The sequence below is a fragment of the Numenius arquata genome, unplaced genomic scaffold (genome assembly GCF_964106895.1).
Source record: "Numenius arquata unplaced genomic scaffold, bNumArq3.hap1.1 HAP1_SCAFFOLD_748, whole genome shotgun sequence".
In the NCBI taxonomy this organism is placed as follows: domain Eukaryota; kingdom Metazoa; phylum Chordata; class Aves; order Charadriiformes; family Scolopacidae; genus Numenius; species Numenius arquata.
The window spans coordinates 18,328-43,577 of record NW_027414782.1 but is presented as its reverse complement, the minus strand read 5'-3'; the positions used below and the strand labels follow the sequence as shown (position 1 = coordinate 43,577).

General features: G+C 63.7%; 1 protein-coding gene across 1 annotated transcript; it reads left to right on the top strand.

Annotated features, from left to right (window-relative positions):
• Positions 1 to 1,105: 1,105 nt before the first annotated feature.
• Positions 1,106 to 25,247, top strand: TONSL (tonsoku like, DNA repair protein). The gene is made up of 25 exons (XM_074167322.1): positions 1,106 to 1,136; positions 3,075 to 3,170; positions 3,273 to 3,415; positions 3,573 to 3,765; positions 5,138 to 5,267; positions 6,751 to 6,922; positions 8,193 to 8,307; positions 9,634 to 9,779; positions 9,895 to 10,047; positions 11,262 to 11,387; positions 11,522 to 11,726; positions 11,899 to 11,963; positions 13,222 to 13,311; positions 13,426 to 13,498; positions 14,592 to 14,755; positions 14,887 to 15,007; positions 15,110 to 15,785; positions 15,940 to 16,090; positions 16,193 to 16,271; positions 17,079 to 17,392; positions 19,355 to 19,496; positions 21,566 to 21,738; positions 21,844 to 21,917; positions 22,360 to 22,493; positions 25,033 to 25,247. The coding sequence occupies exons 1-25, from the start codon at positions 1,106 to 1,108 to the stop codon at positions 25,188 to 25,190; spliced, it is 3,924 nt and encodes a 1,307-aa protein (XP_074023423.1). The 3' UTR covers positions 25,191 to 25,247.
• Positions 25,248 to 25,250: the final 3 nt, after the last annotated feature.

The following is a 25,250-nucleotide window of genomic DNA, read 5'->3' as shown; positions in this document are numbered from 1 at the left end:
CTGGGGGGTACTGGAGTGTACTGGGGGATACTGGGAGCACTTGGACCACGGGGCTGCGGGATACTGGGAACCACTGGAGTGTGCTGGGGGTTAGTGGGGGGTTACTGGGAGCACTGGGAGCTACTAGAATGTACTGGAGGATACTGCGAGTACTGGGTTGGGGTACTGGGGGATACTGGGAGCACTGGGAGTCACTCGAGTGTACTAGGGGTTAGTGGGAGGCAATGGAGTGCACGGGGGGGTGTACTGGGAGGTACTAGAGTGTACTGGGGGATACTGGGAGTACTGGGTTGGGGTACTGGGGGATACTGGGAGCCACTGGGGAGCACGGGGGGATACTGGGGGGTACTGGGAGCACTGGGCTGGGGTACTGGGGAGCACTGGAGGATACTGGGAGCACTGGGAGCTACTAGAATATACTGGGGGTACTGGGAGCATTGGGTTGGGGTACTGGGGGATACTGGGAGCCACTGGAGTGTACTGGGGGATACTGGAAGGTACTGGGAGCACTGGGCTGGGGTATTGGGGAGCACTGGGAGCTACTGGGGGGTACTGGGAGCTACTGGAGGGTACTGGGAGCACTGGGATGGGGAGCACTGGGGGATAGTGGGGGGTACTGGGAGCACTGGGCTGGGATACTGGGAGCACTGGGGGATAGTGGGGGGTACTGGGAGCACTGGGCTGGGATACTGGGAGCACTGGGAGCTACTGGGGGGTGCTGGGAGCACTGGGCTGGGGTACTGGGGAGCACTGGGAGCTACTGGGGGGTACTGGGAGCACTGGGGCCGCTGGTCTGGCAAGTACTGGGGAGCACCGAGAGCTACTGGAGTGCACTGGAGTGCACTGGGAGTTACTGGGAGCACTGCCCCCCCCCCCCCCCCCGCCCCTTCCGTGGGGGCGGGGCCGCCACTCTTCCCATCACCCCCCGCGGCCCGGCGCGGGACGGACCGTGGAGAGGCGGGACCCTCTCCCGGCGCTACCCAATGGCAACGGCCGCTTCCTTGCCTTGCCCGGCGCGGATTGGCGGAGAGGGCGGAGCGGCGGCCAATGGGGGCGGAGGGGCGGGGCGTGCGGCGCTCGGCGGGCTCGGCGGCGGCGGCGGGGGATGAACGCGGAGCGGCGGCGGGAGATTCGCCGTGAGTCCGGTCTCCCACGGCTTCCACCGGGCCTGCACCGGGCCTGGAGCCTCCTCAGGCCCCCCCCCACCGAGCCGAGACCCCCCCCCGTCCCGTCCCGGTTCCTCCCTTCCCCCCCCCCCGGGACGAGGTGTCCCCCCCCCCCCCCGCCCGGGCCTCCCCTCAGGCCCCTCACGGTTTCCCTTAGGCCGCCCCCCCCCCCCCCTTCACACACAATCCCCCCCCCCCGCACCCACCGACGAGCCCCTCAACACCCCCCCCCCCCCAGGGTCCCTTGGGCTCTCCCACCTGCGGGGGTGGGGGGGACACCGGGGGGCTGCAGACCCGTCGTCCGTCCGTCCCCCCCCCGGGCTCAGGCCAGGGGGCTGGTTTGGGGGGGCAGAGGGGTCTCTAGGGAGGTCTTACCAGTCGAGGGGGGGGGGTGTCTCAACAAGCGGTGGGGTTCCCTGGGGGGGTGGGTCTCAGCGGGCTGGGAGGGGTCCCTGGAGGGTCTCACTGGGCTGGGGGGGGTCCCTGGGGGCGTCTCACCGGGCTGGGGGGTTCTTGGGGGGGTTGTCTCACCAGGTAGGGGGGGGGTCTGACTGTGCAGGGGGGTTTCTTGGGGGGGGTCTCACTGGGCAGGGGCGGTCCCTAGAGGGGTCTCACTGGGCTGTGGGGTGTCTCACTGTGCAGGGGGGGGTCCCTGGGGGGTCTCAGCGGGCTATGGGGGTCCCTAGGAGGGTCTCACCAGGCGGGGGGGGGTCCTTGGAGGCGTCTCACCGGGCGGGGGGGTCCCTGGGGGGGTCTCACTGGGCAGGGGTGGTCCCTAGAGGGGTCTCACCAGGCTGGGGGGTTCTTGGGGGGGTCTCACTAGGCAGAGGGGGTGTCTCACTGGGCTGGAGGGGGTTACTGGGAGCATCTCACTGGGCAGAAGGGTCCCTGAGGGGGTCTCACTGGGTGGGGGGGGACCTTGGGGGGGTCTCACTGGGCTGAGGTGGGTCCCTGGGGGGGTCTCAACAGTCGGTGGGGTTCCCTGGGGGGGGGGCTCACCGGGCTAGGGGGGTACCCTGGAGGGTCTCACCAGACGTGGGGGGAGGTCTCACTGGGGAGGAGGGTTCCTGAGGGGGGGGGGGTGTCTCACTGGGCTGGGGTGGGTAGAGGGGGTCCCTGGGGGGCTCCTTGGGTCATTAGAGGGGCTCATCAAGTCCTTAGGGGGGCTCCCTCAGTCCTTGAGGGACTTCTCAGGTCCTTAAGGGGGCTCATTGGGGTTCTTGGGTCCCTCGGTGGGGGTCTTTGGGTCATTGGGGGGGTCTTTGGGTCCCTTGGGGGGGTCTTTGGGTCACTGGGGGGGGTCCCTGGATCATTAGGGGGGCTCATCAAGTCCTTAGGGGTCTCCCTGTGGGGTTCCCCAGGTCCTTGAGGGACTTCCCAGGTCCTTAAGGGGGCTCATTGGGGTTCCCCGGGTCCCTGGGGGGTTCTTGGGTCCCTTGGGGGGGGTCTTTGGGTCACTGGGGGGGTCTTTGGGTCACTGGGGGGGGTCCCTGGATCATTAAAGGGGCTCAGCCAGTCCTTAGGGATCTCCCTGGGGGGGTTCCCCAGGTCCTTGAGGGACTTCCCAGGTCCTTAAGGGGGCTCATTGGGGTTCCCCGGGTCCCTGGGGGGTTCTTGGGTCCCTTAGGGGGGGTCTTTGGGTCACTGGGGGGGTCTTTGTGTCACTGGGGTGTCCCTGGATCATTAGAGGGGCTCATCAAGTCCTTAGGGGTCTCCCTGGGGGGGTTCCCCAGGTCCTTGAGGGACTTCCCAGGTCCTTAAGGGGGCTCACTGGGGTTCCCTAGGTGTGTGTGTGGGGGGGTGGTCCTTGTATCCCTTGGTGTGTGGGGGGGGTGTGTGTGTGGTGTGTGTCCTTGTATCCCTTGGCGGGGGGGGGGTCTGACCGTGTTGCCCCCCCCTCCCCGGCAGAGCTGCAGAAGGCGAAGGAGAAGGCCCAGCGCAGCGGGAACCCGGCGGAAGAGGCTGCGGTTTGTAACCAGCTGGGGGAGATTTTGGCCAACCATGGTGCGTGTGTGTGTCCCTCCCCCCTACCTTATTACCCCCCCCACCCCCCCTCTTTTTAATAACACACACACACACACACACGCACACCCCTTCCCCTTTCAGGACGCTACGAGGAGGCTCTGGAGGAGCATCGCCAGGAGCTGCGGCTGCTGGAGGGGGTCGGGGACAGCATCGGCTGCGCCGTGGCTCACCGCAAGATCGGCGAGCGCCTGGCCGAGCTGGAGAACTACGAGGCAGCCCTAAAAGTTAGGGGGTCCCAATTCCTTTCCGGGGGTGGGATATTTGGGGGAGAGGGGGGGGAGGAGGAGGAGGAGGAGGAGGAGGAGGAGGAGGGGGGGGGGGGGGGTAGGGGAGTGGTGGTCCACAAGGGGGGGATTTTAAGTTTCTCCTCCACCCCCGCAGCACCAACGGCAACACCTGGAGCTGGCCCGCTCCCTCTCGGATGAGACGGAACAACAACGGGCTTGGGCTACCATCGGTCGGACCTACATGTTCGTGGCCGACAGCCGCTCGCCGGAGGAGGCGGCCCCGGCCCTGCGCCAGGCCGAGGGGGCCTTCCGCACCAGTCTGGCCATCGTGGAGGAGAAACTGGAAGGTGAGGTTTGGGCTGGGAGACCTCAGAGGGATGTCCCGGCACCGGTGGGGCGCTCCTGTGGGTCGCCTGGGCTCACCAGTGGGTTGCCCAGTCCCCAGTGGGTTGCCCAGTCCCCAGTGGGTTGCCTGGGCTCACCGGTGGGTTGCCCAGGCTCACCAGTGGGTTGCTTGGGCTCACCAGTAGGTTGCCCAGTCCCTAGTGGGTTGCCTGGGCTAACTGGTGGTTTGCCTGGGCTCACCAGTGGGTTGCCCAGTCCCTGGTGGGTTGCCTGGGCTCACCAGTGGGTTGCCCAGTCCCTGGTGGGTTGCCTGGGCTCACCGGTGGGTTGCCCAGTCCCCAGTGGGTTGCCCGGGCTCACCAGTGGGTTGCCCAGTTCCTGGTGGATTGCCTGGGCTAACTGGTGGGTTGCCCGGGCTCACCAGTGGGTTGCCCAGTCCCTAGTGGGTTGCCTGGGCTCACCAGTGGGTTGCCCAGTTCCTGGTGGGTTGCCTGGGCTAACTGGTGGATTGCCTGGGCTCACCAGTGGGTTGCCCAGTCCCTGGTGGGTTGCCTGGGCTCACCAGTGGGTTGCCCAGTCCCTAGTGGGTTGCCTGGGCTCACCGGTGGGTTGCCCAGTTCCTGGTGGGTTGCCTGGGCTAACTGGTGGATTGCCTGGGCTCACCAGTGGGTTGCCCAGTCCCTGGTGGCTTGCCTGGGCTCACCAGTGGGTTGCCCAGTCCCTAGTGGGTTGCCTGGGCTCACCGGTGGGTTGCCCAGTTCCTGGTGGGTTGCCTGGGCTAACTAGTGGGTTGCCTGGGCTCACCAGTAGGTTGCCCAGTCCCTGGTGGGTTGCCCGGGCTCACCAGTAGGTTGCCTGGGCTCACCAGTGGGTTGCCCAGTCCCCGGTGGGTTGCCCGGGCTCATTGGTGGGTTGCCCAGTCCCTGGTGGCTTGCCTGGGCTCACCAGTGGGTTGCCTGGGCTAACCGGTAGGTTACCCAGTCCCACTGGTGGGTTGCCCAGTCCCTGGTGGGTTCCTTGGGCCCCCTGATGGGTTGCCCAGTCCCACTGGTGGGTTGCCCAGTCCCTGGTGGGCTCCTTGGTCCCCTCAGTGGGTTGCCCAGTCCTTAATGGGTTGCCCAGTCCCCCTGGTGGGTTGCCCAGTCCCCAACGTGTTCCCAGCTCCCCTCGCTGCATTCCTCAGGCCCGCCGCTGGGTTGCCCAAGCCTGCCAGTGGGTTGCCCAGTTTAATGCTTTCCTTGCCGCCCCCTCCCCTACCCCCGCCGAGTTCCCAGCCTTCCCCAGGACCTTCCCCACCTCCCAGCCCCCCCGTTTTTCCCCCCTCTTCTTCCTCCTCCTCCTCCTCCTTCTCCTCCTTCTTCTTCTCCCCACCAGGAGCCGTTCCTCACCGGGAGCTGAGGGAGATGAGGACCCGTCTCTACCTCAACCTGGGGCTGGTCTACGACAGCCTGAAGGACCCGGCCCAGTGCCACCACTACATCAGGAAAAGCATCTTCCTCGCCGAGTAAGGACCTTGGAAGGGGGGGGTGTGTGTGTGTGCTCCCTGGGGAATTTGAAGGCTGGAGGGGGACACACGTGGTGCAGGGTCCTGCACCTGGGAGGTGGCAATCCCAGGCACAAATCCAGGTTGGGCGGAGAATGGCTGAAGAGCAGCCTTGAGGAAAAGGACTTGAGGGTGTTGGTGGATGAGAAGCTCAACGTGAAGCCCGTCGTGCTCAACATGAAGCCCATCATGCTCACCATCAAACCCATCATGGTCAACATAAGCCCATCATGCTCAACGTGAAACCCATCGTGCTCAACATGAAGCCCGTCATGCTCAACATGAAGCTCGTCGTGCTCAACATGAAGCTCATCATGCTCAACATCAAGCCCATCATGCTCACCATCAAACCCATCATGGTCAACATGAAGCCCGTCGTGCTCAACATGAAGCTCATTGTGCTCACCATCGAGCCTGTCATGCTCACCATCAAACCCATCATGGTCAACATAAGCTCGTCATGGTCAACGTGAAACCCATCATGCTCAACATGAAGCCCGTCGTGCTCAACATGAAGCTCATCATGCTCAACATCAAGCCCATCATGCTCACCATCAAACCCATCATGGTCAACATAAACCCATCATGCTCAACATGAAGCCCGTCGTGCTCAACATGAAGCTCGTCGTGCTCAACATGAAGCTCGTCGTGCTCAACATGAAGCTCATCGTGCACAGCATCAAGCCCATCATGCTCACCATCAAACCCATCATGGTCAACATAAGCCCATCATGCTCAACGTGAAGCCCGTCATGCTCACCATCAAACCCATCATGCTCAACATGAAGCTCATCGTGCTCAACATCAAGCCCATCATGCTCAACATGAAGTCCAGAAAGCCAGCCCCATCCTGGGCTGCATCAAGAGAAGTGTGGCCAGCAGATCATGGGAGGTGATTCTACCCCTCTACTCTGTGCTCGTGAGACCCCACCTGGAATACTGTGTCCAGCTTTGGAGTCCTCAACACAGGAAGGACATGGACCTGTTGGAAGGGGTCCAGCGGAGGGCCACGGAGATGCTGGGAGGGCTGGAGCCCCTCTGCTGGGAGGACAGGCTGATGGAGCTGGGAGGGTTCAGCCTGGAGAAGAGAAGGCTCCGGGGAGACCTTGGAGCCCCTTCCAGTCCCTAAAGGGGCTCCAGGAAAGCTGGGGAGGGACTCTGGATCAGGGAGGGGAGCCATAGGAGGAGGGGGAAGGGTTTTAAGGTGAAAAAGGGGAGATTTAGGTGAGTTCTGGAGAACTTCTTTGCTGTGAGGGTGGTGAGAGCCTGGCCCAGGTTGCCCAGAGAAGCTGTGGCTGCCCCATCCCTGGAGGGGGGGTTCAAGGCCAAGGTTGGAGGGGGCTTGGAGGAGGGACCTGGTGTGGCGGGAGGTTTCCTGGTGGAACTGGATGATCTGGAAGGTCCCTTTCTGACCTTCTGACCGTCTTGTGGTGGTTTTTCTCAGGCAGGGTGAGCTCCTGGAGGATTTATATCGCGCCTACTTCAACCTGGGCAACATCCAGCTGCGGGAGGGGGAACCCTCGGGGGCTCTGCGCTCTCTCGCCCGGGCTCGCGACTGCGCCCGAAGGATGAAGGAGAAAGGGCTGGAGAGCGAGTGCTGCGCCAGCACGGCCCAGGTAAACGATAACCGGATTATGGGGCGAGGGAAAGGTCCTTGATATCGTACACCTGGACTTTTGGAAAAGCTTTTTCCAATTCTCGTGGAAAAACTGCCTTCGCACGGCCTGGATGAGCGTACGATCCGCTGGATCAAGCGATGCCTGACCGGAAGGTCCCAAAGAGCGGCTCTCGATGGATTTAAATCCGGCCGGCGGCCGGTCACGAGCGGTGTGCCTCAGGGCTCGGCGTTAGGACCGTTTCTGTTTAACGTCTTTATCGACGATCTCCATAAGGACGTAGGGTGTGTCATCAGCAGGTTCGCAGATGACACCCAAATTAAGCGGGAGCGTCGATTCCCAGGAGGATAGGGAAGCTCTGCAGGGAGACCTTAGATAGATTGGAGCGTTGGGATGAGTTTCAACGAGGGCAAGTGCCGGGTTCTGCGCTTGGGCCGCAATAACCCCGAGCAGCGCTACGGGCTTGGGGAAACGTGGCTGGAAAACCACCTGGAAGAAGGAGACCTGGGGGTTCTAATGGACAAGAGGCTGAACGCGAGCCGGCAGCGTGCCCAGGTGGCCACGAAAGCCAACGGCATCCTGGCTTGTGTTAGAAACAGCGTGGCCAGCAGGAGTAGGGAGGCGGTTGTCCCCCTGTGAGGCCACACCTGGAGTATCGTGTCCGGTTTTGGGCACCTCGATCCAAGAGAGATATCGAGGTGCTGGAGCGAGTGCAGAGGAGGGCAACGGAGCTGGGGAAGGGCCTGGAAAACAAATCCTATGGAGAGCGGTTGAAGGAGCTGGGACTGTTTAGCGTGAGGAAGAGGAGGCTGAGGGGAGACCTCATCACTCTCTACTTGAGAGGACACCGTAGAGAGGTCGGTGCTGGTCTCTTCTCACGGGTAATTAATGACAGGACGAGAGGGAACGGCTTCAAGCTCCAGCAGGGTAGGTTTAGACTGGACATTAGGAAGGAATTTTTCCCAGAAGGAGTGGTCGGGCATTGGAACAGGCTGCCCGGGGAGGGGGTGGAGGCACCATCCCTGGATGTGTTTAGGAGACCTTTAGATGTGGTGTTGGGGGATATGGTGGAGGGGAGAACTTTGTAGAGTAGGGTTGATGGTTGGACTCCATGATCCCAAGGGTCTCTTCCAACCTGGACGAGTCTATGATTCTATGAAAGGGGAGGGGGACACACACACACACACACCCCCTTTCCCCTCCCCGCTCTTGGGGGGCAAGGGTGGCCCCGCTGATGGGTTGCGGGGTGTGTGTGTGTGTGTCACCCCAGGTCTTGTTGAGTTTGGGGGATTTTGGGGCGGCCAAGCGGTCGCTGAAGAAGGCCCACGCGCTGGGCTCGCGGCAGCCCTGGCAGAGAGAGCTGGTGCGCTCCAACCTGCGCTACGGTGAGCTGCTGGCCGCGTCCCCAAGGGTGGGACGGTGTCCCCAAGGGTGGGACGGCGTCCCCAGGGGTGTGGGATGGTGTCCCCAGGGGAGAGATGGTGTCCCCAAGGGCAGGACAAGGGGTGGGATGGCGTCCCCAAGGGTGGGATGGCATCCCCAGGGGTGTGGGATGGTGTCCCCAGGGGAGAGATGGTGTCCCCAAGGGCAGGACAAGGGGTGGGATGGTGTCCCCAGGGGAGAGATGGTGTCCCCAGGAGTGGGACGGCATCCCCAGGGGAGAGATGGTGTCCCCAAGGGCAGGACAAGGGGAGAGATGGCGTCCCCAGGGGTGGGACAGTGTCCCCAGGGGAGAGATGGTGTCCCTGAGGGCAGGACAAGGGGTGGGATGGCGTTCCCAAGGGTGGGACGGTGTCCCCAGGGGTGTGGGATGGTGTCCCCAGGGGAGAGACAGCATCCCCAGGGGCAGGTCAAGGGGAGGGACGGTGTCCCCAAGGGTGGGACAGCATCCCCAGGGGTGTGGGACGGTGTCCCCCAGGGGAGAGACAGCATCCCCAGGGGCAGGACGAGGGGTGGGACAGTGTCCCCAGGGGAGAGATGGTGTCCCCAAGGGCAGGACAAGGGGAGAGATGGCGTCCCCAGGGGTGGGATGGCGTCCCCAGGGGTGTGGGATGGTGTCCCCAGGGGAGAGATGGTGTCCCCAAGGGCAGGACAAGGGGAGGGATGATGTCCCCGGGGGAGAGATGGTGTCCCCAAGGGCAGGACAAGGGGTGGGATGGCATCCCCAGGGGTGGGATGGCGTCCCCAAGGGTGGGATGGCATCCCCAGGGGTGTGGGATGGTGTCCCCAGGGGAGAGATGGTGTCCCCAAGGGCAGGACAAGGGGAGGGATGATGTCCCCGGGGGAGAGATGGTGTCCCCAAGGGCAGGACAAGGGGAGAGACGGCGTCCCCAGGGGTGGGACGGCGTCCCCAAGGGTGGGACGGCATCCCCAGGGGTGTGGGATGATGTCCCCGGGGGCAGGACAGTGTCCCCAGGGGCAGGACAATGGGAGAGGTGGGATCCCCAGGGACAGGACAGTGTCCCCAGGGGAGGGATGGCAATCCCCAGGGGCAGGACAGTGTCCCCACAGAAGAGATGGTGTCCCCAAGAGCAGGACAAGGGGAGATATGGTGTCCCCAGGGGCAGGACAATGTCCCCGGGGGAGGCACGGTGTCCCAAGGGAAGAGATGATGTCCCCGCAGGGACAGCGTCCCCAGGAGCAGGATGGTGTCCCCACGGGAGGGACGATGTCCCCAGGAGGCTGTCACCCTGATTGTCACCCCTTCGCAGCCACCAAGGTGACGCGGCTGCAGGAGGCTCTGGAGGAGGCAGCGGCCAGTGACCCGCCGGCGGCGCTGGCCCTCTGCGAGCAGCTCGGGGACACCTTCTCCAAGCACGGGGACTTCACCCGGGCCGTGGACTTCTACCAGAGGCAGGTGAGACCCCCGGGGAAGGGGTCTTGGGGGGTGGGGTGGGAGGGGTGTCCCGGGGTCTGGGGGGGTCATCCCTACTGATGGGGGGTGTTCCCTCCGCGGGGGGGGGGGGGCGCAGCTGAGCTTGGCCCAGGCGCTGCAGAGGCCGGCGGGGGAGCTGGCCGTCATCCACGTCTCCTTGGCCACCACCTTCGGCGACCTGAAGGACCACGAGCGAGCCGTCCACCACTACCGGCAGGAGCTGGCCCTGCACCGGGGCGACGCGCTGGAGGCGAGCTGGGGGTCACTGGGGGGGTTCCCCTGGTCCCTGGGGGGGTCCCTGGATCATTAGAGGGGCTTGACAAGTCCTGAGGAGTCTCCCTGGGGGGGCTCGCTGGGTCCTTGAGGGACTTCCCGGGTCCTTAAGGGGGCTCGTTGGGGTTCCTTGGGTCCATGGGGGGGTCCTTGGCTCATTAGGGGGTTCATGAAGTCCTTAGGGTTCTCCCTGGGGGGTTCCCCTGGTCCCTGGGGGGGTCCTTGGGTTATTAGGGGTGCTCATCAAGTCCTTAAGGGTCTCCGTGGGGGGGTCCCGAGGTCCTTGAGGGACTTCCCGGGTCCTCAAGGGGGCTCATTGAGGTTCCTTGGGTCCCTGGGGGGGTCTTTGGGTCCTGGGGGGGTCCCTGGGTCATTAGGGGGTTCATCAAGTCCTTAGGGGGCTCCCTGGGGGGTTCCCCTGCTCCCTGGGGGGGTCCTTGGCTCATTAAAGGGGCTTGACAAGTCTTTAGGGGTCTCCGTGGGGGGGCTCGCTGGGTCCTTGAGGGACTTCCCAGGTCCTCAAGGGGGCTCATTGGGGTTCCTTGGGTCCCTGGGGGGGTCCTTGGGTCCTGGGGGGGTCCTTGGGTCATTAGGGGGTTCATCAAGTCCTTAAGGGTCTCTGTGGGGGGGTCCCAAGGTCCTTGAGGGACTTCCCGGGTCCTCAAGGGGGCTCATTGAGGTTTCTTGGGTCCCTGGGGGGGTCCTTGAGTCCTGGGGGGGTCCCTGGGTCACTAGGGGGTTCATCAAGTCCTTAGGGGGCTCCCTGGGGGGCTCCCCCAATCCTCTGTCCGTGGCTCGGTGTGGGACCATCCCATGGTGGGTCTATGTCTTGGAGTGGGACCCCCACATCCCCTGGGGGTGTCCGTGGCTCAGTGTGGGACCCCAAATGTCCCTGGGGGGGGCTCAGTGTGGGACCCCCACATCCCTGGGGGGGCGAGTCTGTGGCTCTGTGTGGGACCCCCACATCCCTCGGGGCGGGGGGGGGTCCGTGGCTCAGTGTGGGACCATCCCATGGTGGGTCTATATCTTGGAGTGGGACCCCCACATCCCCTGGGGGGGTGGGTCTGTGGCTCGGGGTGGGACCCCCACATCCCTCGGGGCGGGGGGGGGGTGTCCGTGGCTCGGTGTGGCCCCCCCCTTTGCCCCCGACACCGGGTGCTGACTGCGGGGTGGGGGGGGGGGGGTGTCCAGGAGGGGAAGACGTGGCTGAACGTGGCGCTGGCCATGGAGGAGGGGGGCGAGCCCCCGGCCACCCTCCAGCCCTGCCTCCGAACCGCGCTGGAACGAGCCCAGGCGGCCGGAGACCCCCGGTTACAGGTGAGGAGGGGACGGGGGGGGACGGGGGGCACGGGGATATCTCCCCCCCCCCTCCTTCTAAGCTTCCCTTCTTCCCCAGAGAGCTGACTGACCTTCCTCCCTCCCTCCCTCCCTCCCTCTTCTTCCTCCCCCAGAGGCAGATCCTGCGGCGTCTCCACTCGCTGCAGCTGAGGGACGGGGACACCGAAGGCGCAGCCAGCACCATGGCCCAACTTGGGGGGCTGGGGGGGCCGGGGGGGCCCGGCCAGGAGGAGGAGGAGGAGGAGGAGGAAGAGGAGGAGGAAGAACTGGAGAGCAGCGAGGCTCAGGATGAGAGCGAGCTGGAGCTGTCGGAGAGCGGTGAGGGGGCTTCGGGGGGGGGGGTGTTCTTGGGGGTCTCCCCTCATTTTTTGGGGGGGGGGGTCTCCCTTGAATTTTGGGGGGGGGTCTCCACTCACTTTTGGGAGGGTCTCCCCTCACTTTTTGGGGGGGTCTCCCCTCACTTTTTGGGGGGGGGGGGTGTCTTTTCCAGAGGGGGAGGAAGATGAACTCGACGGCTACAACAAGAGCGTCCCCGGACGCCGGCGGATCAGCAAGGTGAGAAACAGGGGGTGTCGTCCCCCCCCCACGCCCCGACACCCCCAAAGAGTGGTGGGGGGCTCCCCCCTTTCCCCTGATGCCCCCCAAAGGAGGGGTTGGGGTCTCACTTCCCCCTCACACCCCTAAAGTGTGTGGGGGGGGTGTCTCCCCCTCCTCCTCTCACCCCCAAAAGATGGGCTTGGGGGGGGCGCTCCCACTTCCCCCTGACACCCCCAAAAGAGGGGTGGGGGTCTCCCCCTTCTCCCTGACGCCCCCCAAAAGGAGGAGTTGGGGGCTCCTCCTTCCCCCAGCACCCCAAAAGAGGGGCTGGGGGTCTCCCCTGCCACCCCCAGAGAGGGATTGGGGGTCTCGCTTCCCCCTCACCCCCAAAAGATGGGCTGGGGGGGGCGTCTCCCCCTTCCCACTAACACCCCCAAAAGAGGGGTTGAGGGTCTCCCCTTTACTCTGACACCCCAAAAGAGGGTCTGGGTGGTCTCCCCCTTCCTCCTGACAGCCCCAAAGAGGGGTTGGGGGGGGGGGTTTCCCCTGACTCCCCTAAAGAGGGGTTGGGGGGGCTCCCCCTTCTCCCTGACGCCCCCCAAAAGGAGGAGTTGGGGGCTCCTCCTTCCCCCAGCACCCCAAAAGAGGGGCTGGGTGGTCTCCCCCTTCCTCCTGACACCCCTAAAGAGGGGTTGGGGGGGTCTCCCCTGACACCCCCAAAAGATGGGCTGCGGGGGGGGTCTCCCCCTTCCTCCTGACACCCCCAAAAGAGGAGATGGAGGAGCTCCCTCTTCCCCCTGACACCCCCAAAGAGGGGTGGGGGTCCCTCTTCCCCCAACACCCCCTAAAATAGGGGTTGGGGGTTCCCCTTTCCCCCTGACTCCCCCAAAGAGGGGCTGGGGGGTTCTCCCCTGACACCCCCAAAGAGGGGTGGGGGTCCCTCTTCCCCCGACACCCCCTAAAATAGGCCTTGGGGGTTCCCCTTTCCCCCTGACTCCCCCAAAGAGGGGCTGGGGGGTTCTCCCCCGACACCCCCAAAGAGGGGTGGGGGTCCCTCTTCCCCCGACACCCCCAAAGAGGGGTGGGGGTCCCTCTTTCCCCGACACCCCCTAAAATAGGGGTTGGGGGTTCCCCTTTCCCCCTGACTCCCTCGAAGAGGGGTTGTGGGGGGGGGATCTCCCTCTGCCTCCCCCAAAGAGAGGTGGGGGGTGCCCCGGGTTCTGGGGGGGGGGGTCCCCATCGTGACACCCCCCCCCCCCCCCCCTCTTTCTGGCAGTGGAACCGTCGGAACGAGCGTGGGGAGACCCCCCTGCACCGCGCCTGCATCGAGGGGGACCTGCGCCGCGTCCAGCTCTTCCTCAGGCAGGTGGGCGAGGGGACGGGGGGGGGGTCCCCCCCACTTTGCAGGGGGGGGGGTGTCTCGTGGACGCTTCTGGGGGTCCCTGGCGTAACTGTGTCCTCCCCCCAACTTCTTTTCTAGGGGCACCCCCTGAACCCCCGCGATTACTGTGGCTGGACCCCGCTGCACGAGGCCTGCAACCACGGGCACCTGGGTGAGGGATTTGGGGGGGCGGGGGTACGGGGGGGTGGGAAAAGCCCCCCCCAGGAGAAGGTAGACCCCCTGGGGCACAGGCAGAGCCCCCCCCCCGAGTGGGTAGATCCCCCCCCTGCCAAGGAGCAGCAGGCAGAGCCCCCCTGGAATGGGCAGAAGCCCCCTGACTGGGTGGGGTGCACATGCAGAGCCCCCCCCAGGGGTGCAGGCAGAGCCCCCCCATGTGGGCAGACCCCCCCCCCCCCCAGGAGTGGGCAGAGCCCCCCCGAGTGGGAAGACCCCCCCCCAGGAGTGGGCAGAGCCCCCCCAGGGCACAGACAGACCCCCCCAGGGGTGCAGACAGAGCCCCCACAAGTGGTCAGACGCCCCCCCAGGAGCTGTCAGACGCCCCCCAAGGGCACAGTCAGACACCCCCCCCCCCCCCCCAGGAGCTGTCAGACCCCCCCCAGGGCACAGTAAGCCCCCCCTTGAGTGGGCACAGCCCCCCCAGGCATAGTCAGAGCCCCCCCAGGAGCTGTCAGAGCCCCCCTGAGTGGGCAGACCCCCCTTGAGTGGGCAGAGCCCCCCCCAGGGCACAGTCAGACACCCCCCAGGAGTGGGCAGAGCCCCCCCAGGAGCTGTCAGACTCCCCCATGGCACAGTCAGACCCCCCCCCGGAGTGGGCAGAGCCCTCCTTCGGTGGGCAGACCCCCCCCCAGGGCACAGTCAGACCCCTCCAGGAGTGGGCAGAGCCCCCCCAGGAGCTGTCAGACCCCCCCCAGGGCACAGACCCGCCTTGAGTGGGCAGAGCCCCCCCAGGCACAGTCAGAGCCCCCCCAGGAGCTGTCAGACCCCCCCAAGGGCACAGTCAGACCCCCCTTGAGTGGGCAGAGCCCCCCCAGGCACAGTCAGGACCCCCCCAAGGGCACAGTCAGACCCCCCTTGAGTGGGCAGAGCCCCCCCAGGCACAGTCAGAGCCCCCCCAGGAGCTGTCAGACCCCCCCCCCCCCCCCCCCAGGGCTCAGACAGAGCCCCCCCCCCCTTTCTCCTCACCACCATCTTCCCCCCCCTCCGCCCCCCCCTATCCCCATCCCCATCCCCGTCCCCCCCCCCAGAGATCGTGCGGCTGCTGCTGGACGGGGGGGCGGCGCTGAACGACCCGGGGGGGCCGGGCTGCGAAGGCATCACCCCCCTCCACGACGCCCTCAGCTGCGGTCACTTCGAGGTGGCCGAGCTCCTGGTGCGGCGCGGAGCTTCGGTGACGGCCAGGAACGCCAAGGTGAGCCCCCCCCCCAAGAACCAAGGGGGGACCCCCCGCCAAATACTGGGGGGGGGGGACACGACACGGGACACACGGAGACCCCCTTCTTTGTGTGTGTGTGTGTGTGTGTGTCCCCCACCTCCTCGTAGGGTCTGACCCCCCTGGGGACGCTGGAGGAGTGGGCTCGTACCTACGGCAAGGAGCTGGACCAGGAGACGCGGCAACGGTGCCGGGCGGCCGAGCGCCTGCTCCGGGAGGCGATGGCACAAGGTGGGGACAACACCCCCTTTTTTTTTTTAGGGGGGGGTGTGTGTGTGTGTCTCTACATTTTGGGGGGGGGGCTGCTGAGAATGATTTTTATCCCCCCCGCAGCCCCGACGCCGCTCACCCAGGACTCCTCGTCGGATGAAACGCCGGGGGACGGCGAGATGTCACCGCTGCGGCCGGTGAAGAAAAGGCAGCGGGTGCCGGTGCCGGAGCCGGATGAGTCCGAAGCCACCATCCGGAGCCTCGGCACCCCTAAATCCCTTCCCGGCACCCCAAATTCCCTTCCCGGTACCCCCAAATCCCATCCCGGTACCGGCACCGCGTCGGCGTGCCGGCACCCTGCACCGCGGCCGGCCCTCATCCCCGCCGAGCAGTACCTGGAGGAGGAGGACTGGTTGGAAGATGACCTGGGGGGGTCCCGGGGGGGTCGTAAACGGCCCCGCCGTGAACCCCAAGAACCGGCGACCCTTTTGGGGGACACCCCGGGGTCGGAGAGCGATGGCGGCGGCGGCACCGCCACCACCGTGCCGGCGCGGCGCCGCCAGCGCAGCGTTCAGAGCCGGCTCAGCCGCTTGGTGCAGAGAATCCCGTTGGGACGCTCCCGGGATCGCCGCTGCCCCCCCGAGACGAACGAGCCCCCCCTTCCCGATGAGGATGAGGATGAAGACGAGGGGATCCCCCCCAACCCCCCCGCCGTCCCCCCGGTGCCGGCGCCGTTGCCCGTTCTCCGCGTGAGGGTCCGGGTGCAGGACAACGTCTTCCTCATCCCCGTGCCGCAGAGGTGAGACCTTTCCCCTCCTTCCCTATTTTGGGGTCCCCCATCCCAATTTTGGGATTTCACACCCCCTCAACACCTTCCCTGTCCCCTCGGGGGGACACCCCACACACACACCCCCCCCCCCGGTGCCGGGGTTCACCGGTGCCGTTGGTGGCAGCGAGAGCCGCGCCGTGGGGTGGCTGGCGGAGCGGGCGGCCGAGCGCTACTACCAGACCCACGGGCTGCGCCCACGGCTCACCCTCAAGAAAGAGGGGGCTCTTCTGGCCCCCCAGGACCTGGTGGGGGACGTCCTGCAGAGCAACGAGGAGGTGAGACACCCCCCCCCTCCCAACCCCCCCCCCCCCCCCCCCCCACCCTGACCTTATCCCGTGCCATCGGTGGTGGCATCGGTGACGGCTCCGGCGTCGCAGGTGCTGGCGGAGGTGACGTGCTGGGACCTGCCCCCCCTGGCCGAGCGGTACCGCAGGGCTTGCCAGAGCCTGGCCGTGGGTAAGGACACCCCCCCACCCCCCCCCCAAAACCTCTGGACCCCCCCCCCCAGCTGGTGGGCAAGGACCCCCGGCCCCTCCCTGTCCCCCCTTGGGGACCGTCCCCGCGCAGGGACAGGGCTGGGGGTCCCCGCACCCGGGGGACACGTGTGTCCCTGGTTGACGTGGGGCCATCAGCAGGATTAGGGGGGGCTCCTGGGGGGGTCTGGGGTCCCAGGGGGGTCAAGGCTCCCCGGGAGGGGGGGGGGTCAGGTTGTGTTGGGGGTGTCCCCAAGGCCACCGAAGGCCACCAACTCCCCCTCTGCCCCCCTCCATGGCTGATGTGGGGCCATCAGCAGGACTTGGGGGTCCTTGGGGGGGGTCAGGGATCCCTTGGGGGGGTCAGGGTTCCCTGGGAGGGGGGGGGGGTCAGGTTGTGTTGGGGGTGTCCCCAAGGCCACTGAAGGCCACCAACTCCCCCTCTGCCCCCCTCCATGGCTGATGTGGGGCCATCAGCAGGACTTGGGGGTCCCTGGGGGGGATCAGGGATCCCTGGGGGGGGTCAGGGATCCCTTGGGGGGGTCAGGATTCCCTGGGAGGGGGGGTCAGGTTGTGTTGGGGGTGTCCCCAAGGCCACCGAAGGCCACCAACTCCCCCTCTGCCCCCCTCCATGGCTGATGTGGGGCCATCAGCAGGACTTGGGGGTCCCTGGGGGGGGTCAGGGATCCCTTGGGGGGGGTCAAGGCTCCCTGGGAGGGGGGGGTCAGGTTGTGTTGGGGGTGTCCCCAAGGCCACCGAAGGCCACCACCGCCCCCCTCTTTGCCACCAGAGCCTCACCCGCTGCTGCTGAAGGTGACGGAGCTGCAGGAGCAGAGCCCGGGGCTGGGGGTCGGGGGTGTTGGGGGGCTGGCCCTACGCCCCCCCCATCTCCCCCCGCTGCTCCGAGCCCTCAAGCTGCAGGCGCCGCTGCGGCAACTCCGGCTCCGGGGTTGCGGGCTCCCCGACGCCATGGCCACCGACCTGCTGGCCACGCTGGCCACCTTGCCAGCCCTCACCCTCCTCGACCTGGCCGGGAACCAGCTGGGACCCCAAGGGCTGCGGCAGCTCCTCCCCCAGCACCCCAACACTGCCGGAGCCCTGCAGGTGGGGCTGGGGGGGGACATGGGGGGACACGGGGGGACACGGCTCCGTCCCCAAGGGAGCAGGAGGCCCCGGGGGCTGGCTTTGCCCGGCTGAGCGGGGTGGCACGGTGTGGGTCCCCCCCCAAACCTCTCCTTTGTCCCCAAAACCCTATATCTGTCCCCAAAACCCTGTGTCTGTCCCCAAAACCCTTTCCTCGTCCCCAAAACCCTTTCCTCGTCCCCAAAACCCTGTGTCTGTCCCCAAAACCCTGTGTCTGTCCCCAAAACCCTTTCCTCGTCCCCAAAACCCTTTCCTCGTCCCCAAAACCCTTTCCTTGTCCCCTAAAACCCTTTCCTCGTCCCCAAAACCCTGTGTCTGTCCCCAAAACCCTTTCCTTGTCCCCAAAAACCCTTTCCTTGTCCCCAAAACCTTGCGTCTGTCCCCAAAAACCTTGTCCTCATCCCCAAAACCCTATATCTGTCCCCAAAAACCTTGTCCTCGTCCCCAAAACCCTTTCCTCGTCCCCAAAACCTTGCGTCTGTCCCCAAAACCCTCTTCTCGTCCCCAAAAACCCTTTCCTTGTCCCCAAAACCACCAAAACTGCCCCCAAAACCTGCCCCAAAGCCACCAAAACTGCCCCAAAACCACCAGAACCACCAGAACTGCCCCCAAAACTGCCCCAAAACCACCAAACCTGCCCCCAAAACTGCCCCCAAACCACAACTCCCCCCAAAACTGCCCCAAAACCACCCAAACTGCCCCCAAAACCTGCCCCAAAACCCTCTTCTCGTCCCCAAAAACCCTTTCCTTGTCCCCTAAACTTTGTCCTCATCCCCAAAACCCTGTCCTCGTCCCCAAAAACCGTTTCCTCGTCCCCAAAGCCTTCTGTCTGTCCCCAAAACCCTGTGTCTGTCCCCAAAACCCTGTGTCTGTCCCCAAAACCTTGTCCTCGTCCCCAAAACCTTGTGTCTGTCCCCAAAATTCCTTTCCTCGTCCCCAAAACCCTGTGTCTGTCCCCAAACCCCTCTCCTCATCCCCAAAACCTTGTCTGTCCCCAAAACCCTTTCCTTGTCCCCAAACACCTTGTCCTCATCCCCAAAACCTTGTATCTGTCCCCAAAAACCTTGTCCTCGTCCCCAAAACCCTGTGTCTGTCCCCAAAAACCCTTTCCTCGTCCCCAAAAACCCTTTCCTTGTCCCCTAAACTTTGCGTCTGTCCCCAAAATTCCTTTCCTTGTCCCCAAAACCCTTTCCTTGTCCCCAAAACCTTGCGTCTGTCCCCCAAACCCTCTTCTCGTGCCCAAAACCCTGTCCTCGTCCCCAAAAACCCTTTCCTCGTCCCCAAAACCTTGTGTCTGTCCCCAAACCCCTCTCCTCATCCCCAAAACCTTGTCTGTCCCCAAAACCCTTTCCTTGTCCCCAAACACCTTGTCCTCGTCCCCAAACACCTCTCCTCGTCCCCAAAGCCTTCTGTCTGTCCCCAAAACCCTGTGTCTGTCCCCAAAACCCTGTGTCTGTCCCCAAAGCCTTCTGTCTGTCCCCAAAACCCTGTGTCTGTCCCCAAAACCCTGTGTCTGTCCCCAAACCCCTTTCCTCATCCCCAAAACCTTGTGTCTGTCCCCAAAACCCTTTCCTTGTCCCCAAACACCTTGTCCTCATCCCCAAAACCTTGTATCTGTCCCCAAACCCCTCTCCTCGTCCCCAAAAACCCTTTCCTTGCCCCCAAAACCCTGTGTCTGTCCCCAAACCCCTCTCCTCGTCCCCAAAAACCCTTTCCTTGCCCCCAAAGCCTTCTGTCTGTCCCCAAAATTCCTTTCCTTGTCCCCAAAACCCTGTGTCTGTCCCCAGAATTCCTTTTTTTGTCCCCAAAACCCTTTCCTCGTCCCCAAAACCTTTTCCTTGTCCCCCGAATCTCGTGTGTGTCCCCCCCCTTAATCCAGGGCCCCCCCCATCCCCGTCTGTGTCCCCCCCCCTGTCCCCGCAGAGCCTGGAGGAGCTGGACCTGAGCCTGAACCCCCTGGGGGACGCCGGGGGCCGGTCCCTGACCCTGCTGCTGCGGCACTGCCCCGCGCTGGCCACGCTGCGCCTGCAGGGCTGCGGCTTCACCCACGCCTTCCGCCTGGACGGTGAGCGCCCCACGGCACCCCACAGCGCCCCACGGCACCCCACGGCACGGGGCTCTCTCCCCACACGCTGCTTCTCCTGCCGTGGTTCTCCCCACACGCTGCTTCCCCTGGCACGGTTCTCCCCACACGCTTCTTCTCCCCACACGCTGCTTCTCTTGGCTCGGTTCTCCCCACTTGGTTCTTCTCCTGCCATGGGTCTTCCATGGTTCTTCTCCCCACACACGCTCCTTCTCCTGCCATGGTTCTCCCCACACGGTTCTTCTGCTATGGTTCTCCCCACACGGTTCTTCTGCTATGGTTCTCCCCACACGGTTCTTCTCCCCACACGCTTCTTCTCCTGCCCTGGTTCTCCCCACATGGTTCTTCTGCCGTGGTTCTCCCCACACGGTTCTTCTGCTATGGTTCTCCCCACACGGTTCTTCTCCCCACACGCTTCTTCTCCTGCCCTGGTTCTCCCCACATGGTTCTTCTGCCGTGGTTCTCCCCACACGGTTCTTCTCCTGCCATGGTTCTCCCCACATGGTTCTTCTCCTGCTGTGGGTCTTCCATGGTTCTCCCCACACGGTTCTTCCCCTGCCGTGGTTCTCCCCACACGCTGCTTCTCCCCACACGCTTCTTCCCCTGCCATGGTTCTCCCCACGCGTTTCTTCTCCTGCCGTGGTTCTCCCCACATGGTTCTTCTGCCGTGGTTCTCCCCACACGGTTCTTCTCCTGCCATGGTTCTCCCCACACGGTTCTTCTCCCCACACGCTTCTTCCCCTGGCACGGTTCTCCCCACATGGTTCTTCTCCTGCTGTGGGTCTTCCATGGTTCTCCCCACACGGTTCTTCCCCTGGCATGGTTCTCCCCACACGCTTCTTCTCCCCACACGCTTCTTCTCTTGGCTCGGTTCTCCCCACTTGGTTCTTCTCCTGCCATGGGTCTTCCATGGTTCTTCTCCCCACACGGTTCTTCTCCTGCCGTGGTTCTCCCCACACGGTTCTTCCCCTGGCACGGTTCTCCCCACACGCTTCTTCTCCCCACACGCTTCTTCTCTTGGCTTGGTTCTCCCCTCACGGTTCTTCCCCTGCCGTGGTTCTCCCCCCACGCTTCTTCTCCTGGCACGGTTCTCCCCACACGGTTCTCCCCACATGGTTCTTCTCCTGCCATGGGTCTTCCATGGTTCTTCTCCCCACATGGTTCTTCCCCCGCCATGGTTCTCCCCACACGGTTCTTCTCCTGCCATGGTTCTCCCCACACGGTTCTTCTCCTGCCATGGTTCTCCCCACACGCTTCTTCTCCCCACACGGTTCTTCCCCTGCCGTGGTTCTCCCCACACGGTTCTTCTCCTGGTGTGGGTCTTCCATGGTTCTTCTCCCCACACGGTTCTCCCCACACAGTTCTTCCCCTGCTGTGGTTCTCCCCACACGCTTCTTCTCCTGGCACGGTTCTCCCCACACGCTTCTCTTAGCTCGGTTCTCCCCACTTGGTTCTTCTCCTGCTGTGGGTCTTCCATGGTTCTTCTCCCCACACAGTTCTTCCCCTGGCATAGTTCTCCCCACACGGTTCTTCTCCCCACACGGTTCTTCTCCTGCCTTGGGTCTTCCACGGTTCTTCTCCCCAAATGGTTCTCCCCACACGGTTCTTCCCCTGCCGTGGTTCTCCCCACACGGTTCTTCTCCCGGCTTGGTTCTCCTCCCGGCTCGGTTCTCCCCACATGGTTCTTCTGCCGTGGGTCTTCCATGGTTCTTCTCCCCAAATGGTTCTCCCCACACGGTTCTTCTCCTGCTGTGGTTCTCCCCACACGGTTCTTCTCCCCACACGGTTCTTCTCCCCACACGGTTCTCCTGACATGGTTCTTCTGATGTGGTTCTCCCATGGTTCTTCTCCCCACACGCTTCTTTTCCCCACATGGTTCTCCCCACACGCTTCTTCTCCCGGCTCGGTTCTCCCCACACGGTTCTCCTGCCATGGGTCTTCCATGGTTCTTCTCCCGGCATGGTTCTCCCCACACGGATCTTCTGACGTGGTTCTCCCCACACGTCCCCTCTCCCCACACGTCCCCTCTCCCCACACGTCTGTCCCCGCAGGCGCCGAGGGGCTGCAGACCTTGTCCTTGTCCTTCAACGCTCTGGGGCCGGCGGGGCTGGAGCGGCTCCTGGGCAACCTCTCCTGCCGCAGCCTGGGCCACCTGGAGCTGGCCTCCGTCACCCTCCCGGGCCACCAGCCCCTCGCGGGGGCCATCGGCAGGTTCCTGGCGCAGGTGAGAGCGGTCCCTGAGGGGACACCGGGCTGGGGGGGGGGGACACAGATGGGGGACACCCCGCTCCCCACGCGGTGGTGGCCATACCCCGTGTCCTTCCCGCAGGAGGGATGTGCCCTGAGCCACCTCACGCTCTCCGGGAACCACCTGGGTGACAGTGACCTCCTGGAGGTGGCCAGGTGAGGGGGCCAGGGGACCCTGGGGACATTTTGGGGGGGTCCCTGGGGACATTTTGGGGGGGGGACACGGTGGATGGTGGGGGGTCCTGGCAGCAGGATCCTCACCTTCCACCTCCCAAAGGAGATCCAGCTGTGGAGCACAATGTTGGGGGACACCAGGGATGGAGGGGACCCCCTTGGGGACAAAGGGGACCCTGGGGACATTTGGGGGGGTCCTTGGGGACATTTTGGGGGGGGACACATGGTGGACGGGGGGGGGGGGTCCTGGCAGCAGGATCCTCACCTTCCACCTCCCAAGGGAGATCCAGCTGTGGAGCACAATGTTGGGGGACACCGGGGATGGAGGGGCCCCCCTTGGGGACAAAGGGGACCCCCTTTTGGGGACAAGAGGTGACACCCCCCTCCCCTCTCTCTCTTTCTCCCCCCTTCCCCCCCCCAACAGGTGCCTCCCCTCTTGCCCGGCTCTGGTTTCCCTGGATTTCTCGGCCAACCCCGGGATCGGGGCGGCGGGGCTGGGGGGGCTGCTGGGGGCCCTGGAGGAGAGGAGCCGGGGCCTCCGCTTCCTCAGCCTGGCAGGTGGGGGGGGGGACCGGGGATGGGGACACCCCCCCACCCACGGGGGGGGGTGGGGGTTAGGGAGGGGTTTGGGGGGCAGTTTGGGGGCAGTTTGGGGGCAGTTTTGGTGACTTTGGGGGCAGTTTGGGGGCAGTTTTGGTGACTTTGGGGGCAGTTTGGGGGCAGTTTTGGGGGGGTTTAGGGGCAGTTTTGGGGGGTTTGGGGGCTTTTGGGGGCAGTTTTGGTGACTTTGGGGGCAGTTTGGGGGCTTTTGGGGGCAGTTTTGGTGACTTTGGGGGCAGTTTTGGGGGCATTTTGGGAGCAGTTTTGGGGGCAGTTTGGGGGGTTTTGGGGGCAGTTTTGGTGACTTTAGGGGCAGTTTGGGGGGGTTTAGGGGCACTTTTGGGGGGTTTGGTGACTTTGGGGGCAGTTTGGGGGTTTTTGGGGGCAGTTTTGGTGACTTTGGGGGCAGTTTGGGGGCTTTTGGGGGCAGTTTTGGGGGGGTTTAGGGGCACTTTTGGGGGGTTTGGGGGCAGTTTGGGGGCAGTTTTGGTGACTTTGGGGGCAGTTTGGGGGCAGTTTTGGTGACTTTGGGGGCAGTTTGGGGGCAGTTTTGGGGCAGTTTTGGAGGTTTTGGGGTCGGTTTTGGGGGCAGCCTCTGGGGCAGTTTTGGTGATTTTGGGGGCAATTTTTGGGGATAGTTTTGGTGACTTTGGGGGCAGTTTTGGGGCCAGTTTCAGTGATTGTGGGGGCAGTTTGGGGGCTTTCAGGGGCAGTTTTGGAGGTTTCGGGGTCAATTTGGGGGCAGTTTTTGAGGTTTCGGAATCAGTTTGGGGGTTTTGCAGCAGTTTTGATGGTTTTGGGGCAGTTTTGGTTATTTTGGGGGCTGTTTCGGGAGCAATTTTGGGGGCAGTTTTGGTGGTTTCAGGGGAGGTTTTGGGGTCAGTTTTGGTGGTTTTGGGGGCAATTTTGGTGCTTTGGGGTCAGTTTTGGTGATTTGGGGGGCAATTTTGGTGCTTTGGGGTCAGTTTTGGGGCAATTTTGGTGCTTTCAGGGCAGTTTTGGGGGCAGTTTTGGTGCTTTTGGGGCAGTTTAGGGGCAGTTTTGGGGCTTTGGGGGGCAGTTTGGGGGCAATTTCGGAGCTTTGGGGTCAGTTTTGGTGGTTTTGGGGGCAATTTTGGTGCTTTCAGGGCAGTTTAGGGGCAGTTCTGGTGGTTTTGGGGGCAATTTTGGTGCTTTCAGGGCAGTTTAGGGGCAGTTCTGGTGGTTTTGGGGGCAATTTTGGTGGTTTGGGGTCAGTTTTGGGGCAGTTTTGGTGCTTTCAGGGGAGGTTTTGGGGTCAGTTTGGGTGGTTTTGGGGGCAATTTTGGTGCTTTGGGGCAGTTTTGGTGCTTTCAGGGCAGTTTTGGGGCAGTTTTGGTGGTTTCGGGGGCAGTTTTGGTGCTTTGGGGTCAGTTCTGGGGCAGTTTTGGTGGTTTTGGGGGCTGTTTAGGGGCAATTTTTGAGCTTTGGGGTCAGTTTTGCTGGTTTGGGGTCAGTTTTGGGGCAATTTTGGTGCTTTCAGGGCAGTTTAGGGGCAGTTTTGGGGTCAGTTTTGGGGCAGTTCTGGTGGTTTTGGGGGCAGTTTTGGTGGTTTTGGGGGCAGTTTAGGGGCAATTTTGGAGCTTTGGGGTCAGTTTTGGGGGCAGTTTTGGTGCTTTTGGGGCAGTTTTGGTGCTTTCAGGGCAGTTTTCGGGGCAGTTTTGGTGCTTTTGGGGCAGTTTAGGGGCAGTTTTGGTGCTTTGGGGGGCAGTTTGGGGGCAATTTTGGAGCTTTGGGGTCAGTTCTGGTGGTTTTGGGGGCAATTTTGGTGGTTTGGGGTCAGTTTAGGGGCAGTTCTGGTGGTTTTGGGGGCAATTTTGGTGGTTTGGGGTCAGTTTTGGGGCAGTTTTGGTGGTTTCAGGGGAGGTTTTGGGGTCAGTTTTGGTGGTTTTGGGGGCAATTTTGGTGCTTTGGGGCAATTTTGGTGCTTTCAGGGCAGTTTAGGGGCAGTTTTGGGGCAGTTTTGGTGGTTTCAGGGGCAGTTTTGGTGCTTTGGGGTCAGTTCTGGGGCAGTTTTGGTGGTTTTGGGGGCAGTTTAGGGGCAATTTTGGAGCTTTGGGGTCAGTTTTGGGGGCAGTTTTGGTGGTTTGGGGGCAGTTTTGGGGCAATTTTGGTGCTTTCAGGGCAGTTTAGGGGAAGTTTTGGGGTCAGTTTTGGGGCAGTTTTGGTGGTTTTGGGACAGGTTTTGGGGGCAGTTCTGGTGGTTCTGGGGGCAGTTTGGTGGTTTGGGGTCAGTTTTGGGGCAGTTTTGGTGGTTTTGGGGGCAGTTTAGGGGCAATTTTGGAGCTTTGGGGTCAGTTTTGGGGCAGTTCTGGTGGTTTTGGGGGCAATTTTGGTGCTTTCAGGGCAGTTTTGGGGCAGTTTTAGTGCTTTCAGGGCAGTTTTGGGGGCAATTTTGGTGCTTTGGGGGCAGTTTTGGGGCCGTCACCGCTTGCCCCCCGCCCCCCGAGGGCTACCGGTAGCCTTTTTTTCCTCCCAGGTTGCTCGGTGGCTCCTTTGGACGCCGCAACTTGGGCCAAAGCCGCCGGCAAAATCCGGGATCTCCGCCTTTGTGGGCGCCACCTCCACCGGAGGGAACCGGGGGGACGCCGTCACCCCCTTTGTCACCGTCACCCCCCTTTGTCACCGTCACCGTAAGCTCTTCCGACGTCGGCGTCACCCGGTTTTAACCATTACACACCCGTATTTATGGAGGAG

Bases quoted from the DNA above. Each gene is read 5' to 3' on its own strand.
- TONSL (XM_074167322.1), top strand. From the start codon at position 1,106: ATGAACGCGGAGCGGCGGCGGGAGATTCGCC. The intron at 5,268-6,750 runs GTAAGGACCTTG...GGTTTTTCTCAG, and splicing joins AAAAGCATCTTCCTCGCCGA to GCAGGGTGAGCTCCTGGAGG. The intron at 22,494-25,032 runs GTGGGGGGGGGG...TTTTCCTCCCAG, and splicing joins CCGCTTCCTCAGCCTGGCAG to GTTGCTCGGTGGCTCCTTTG.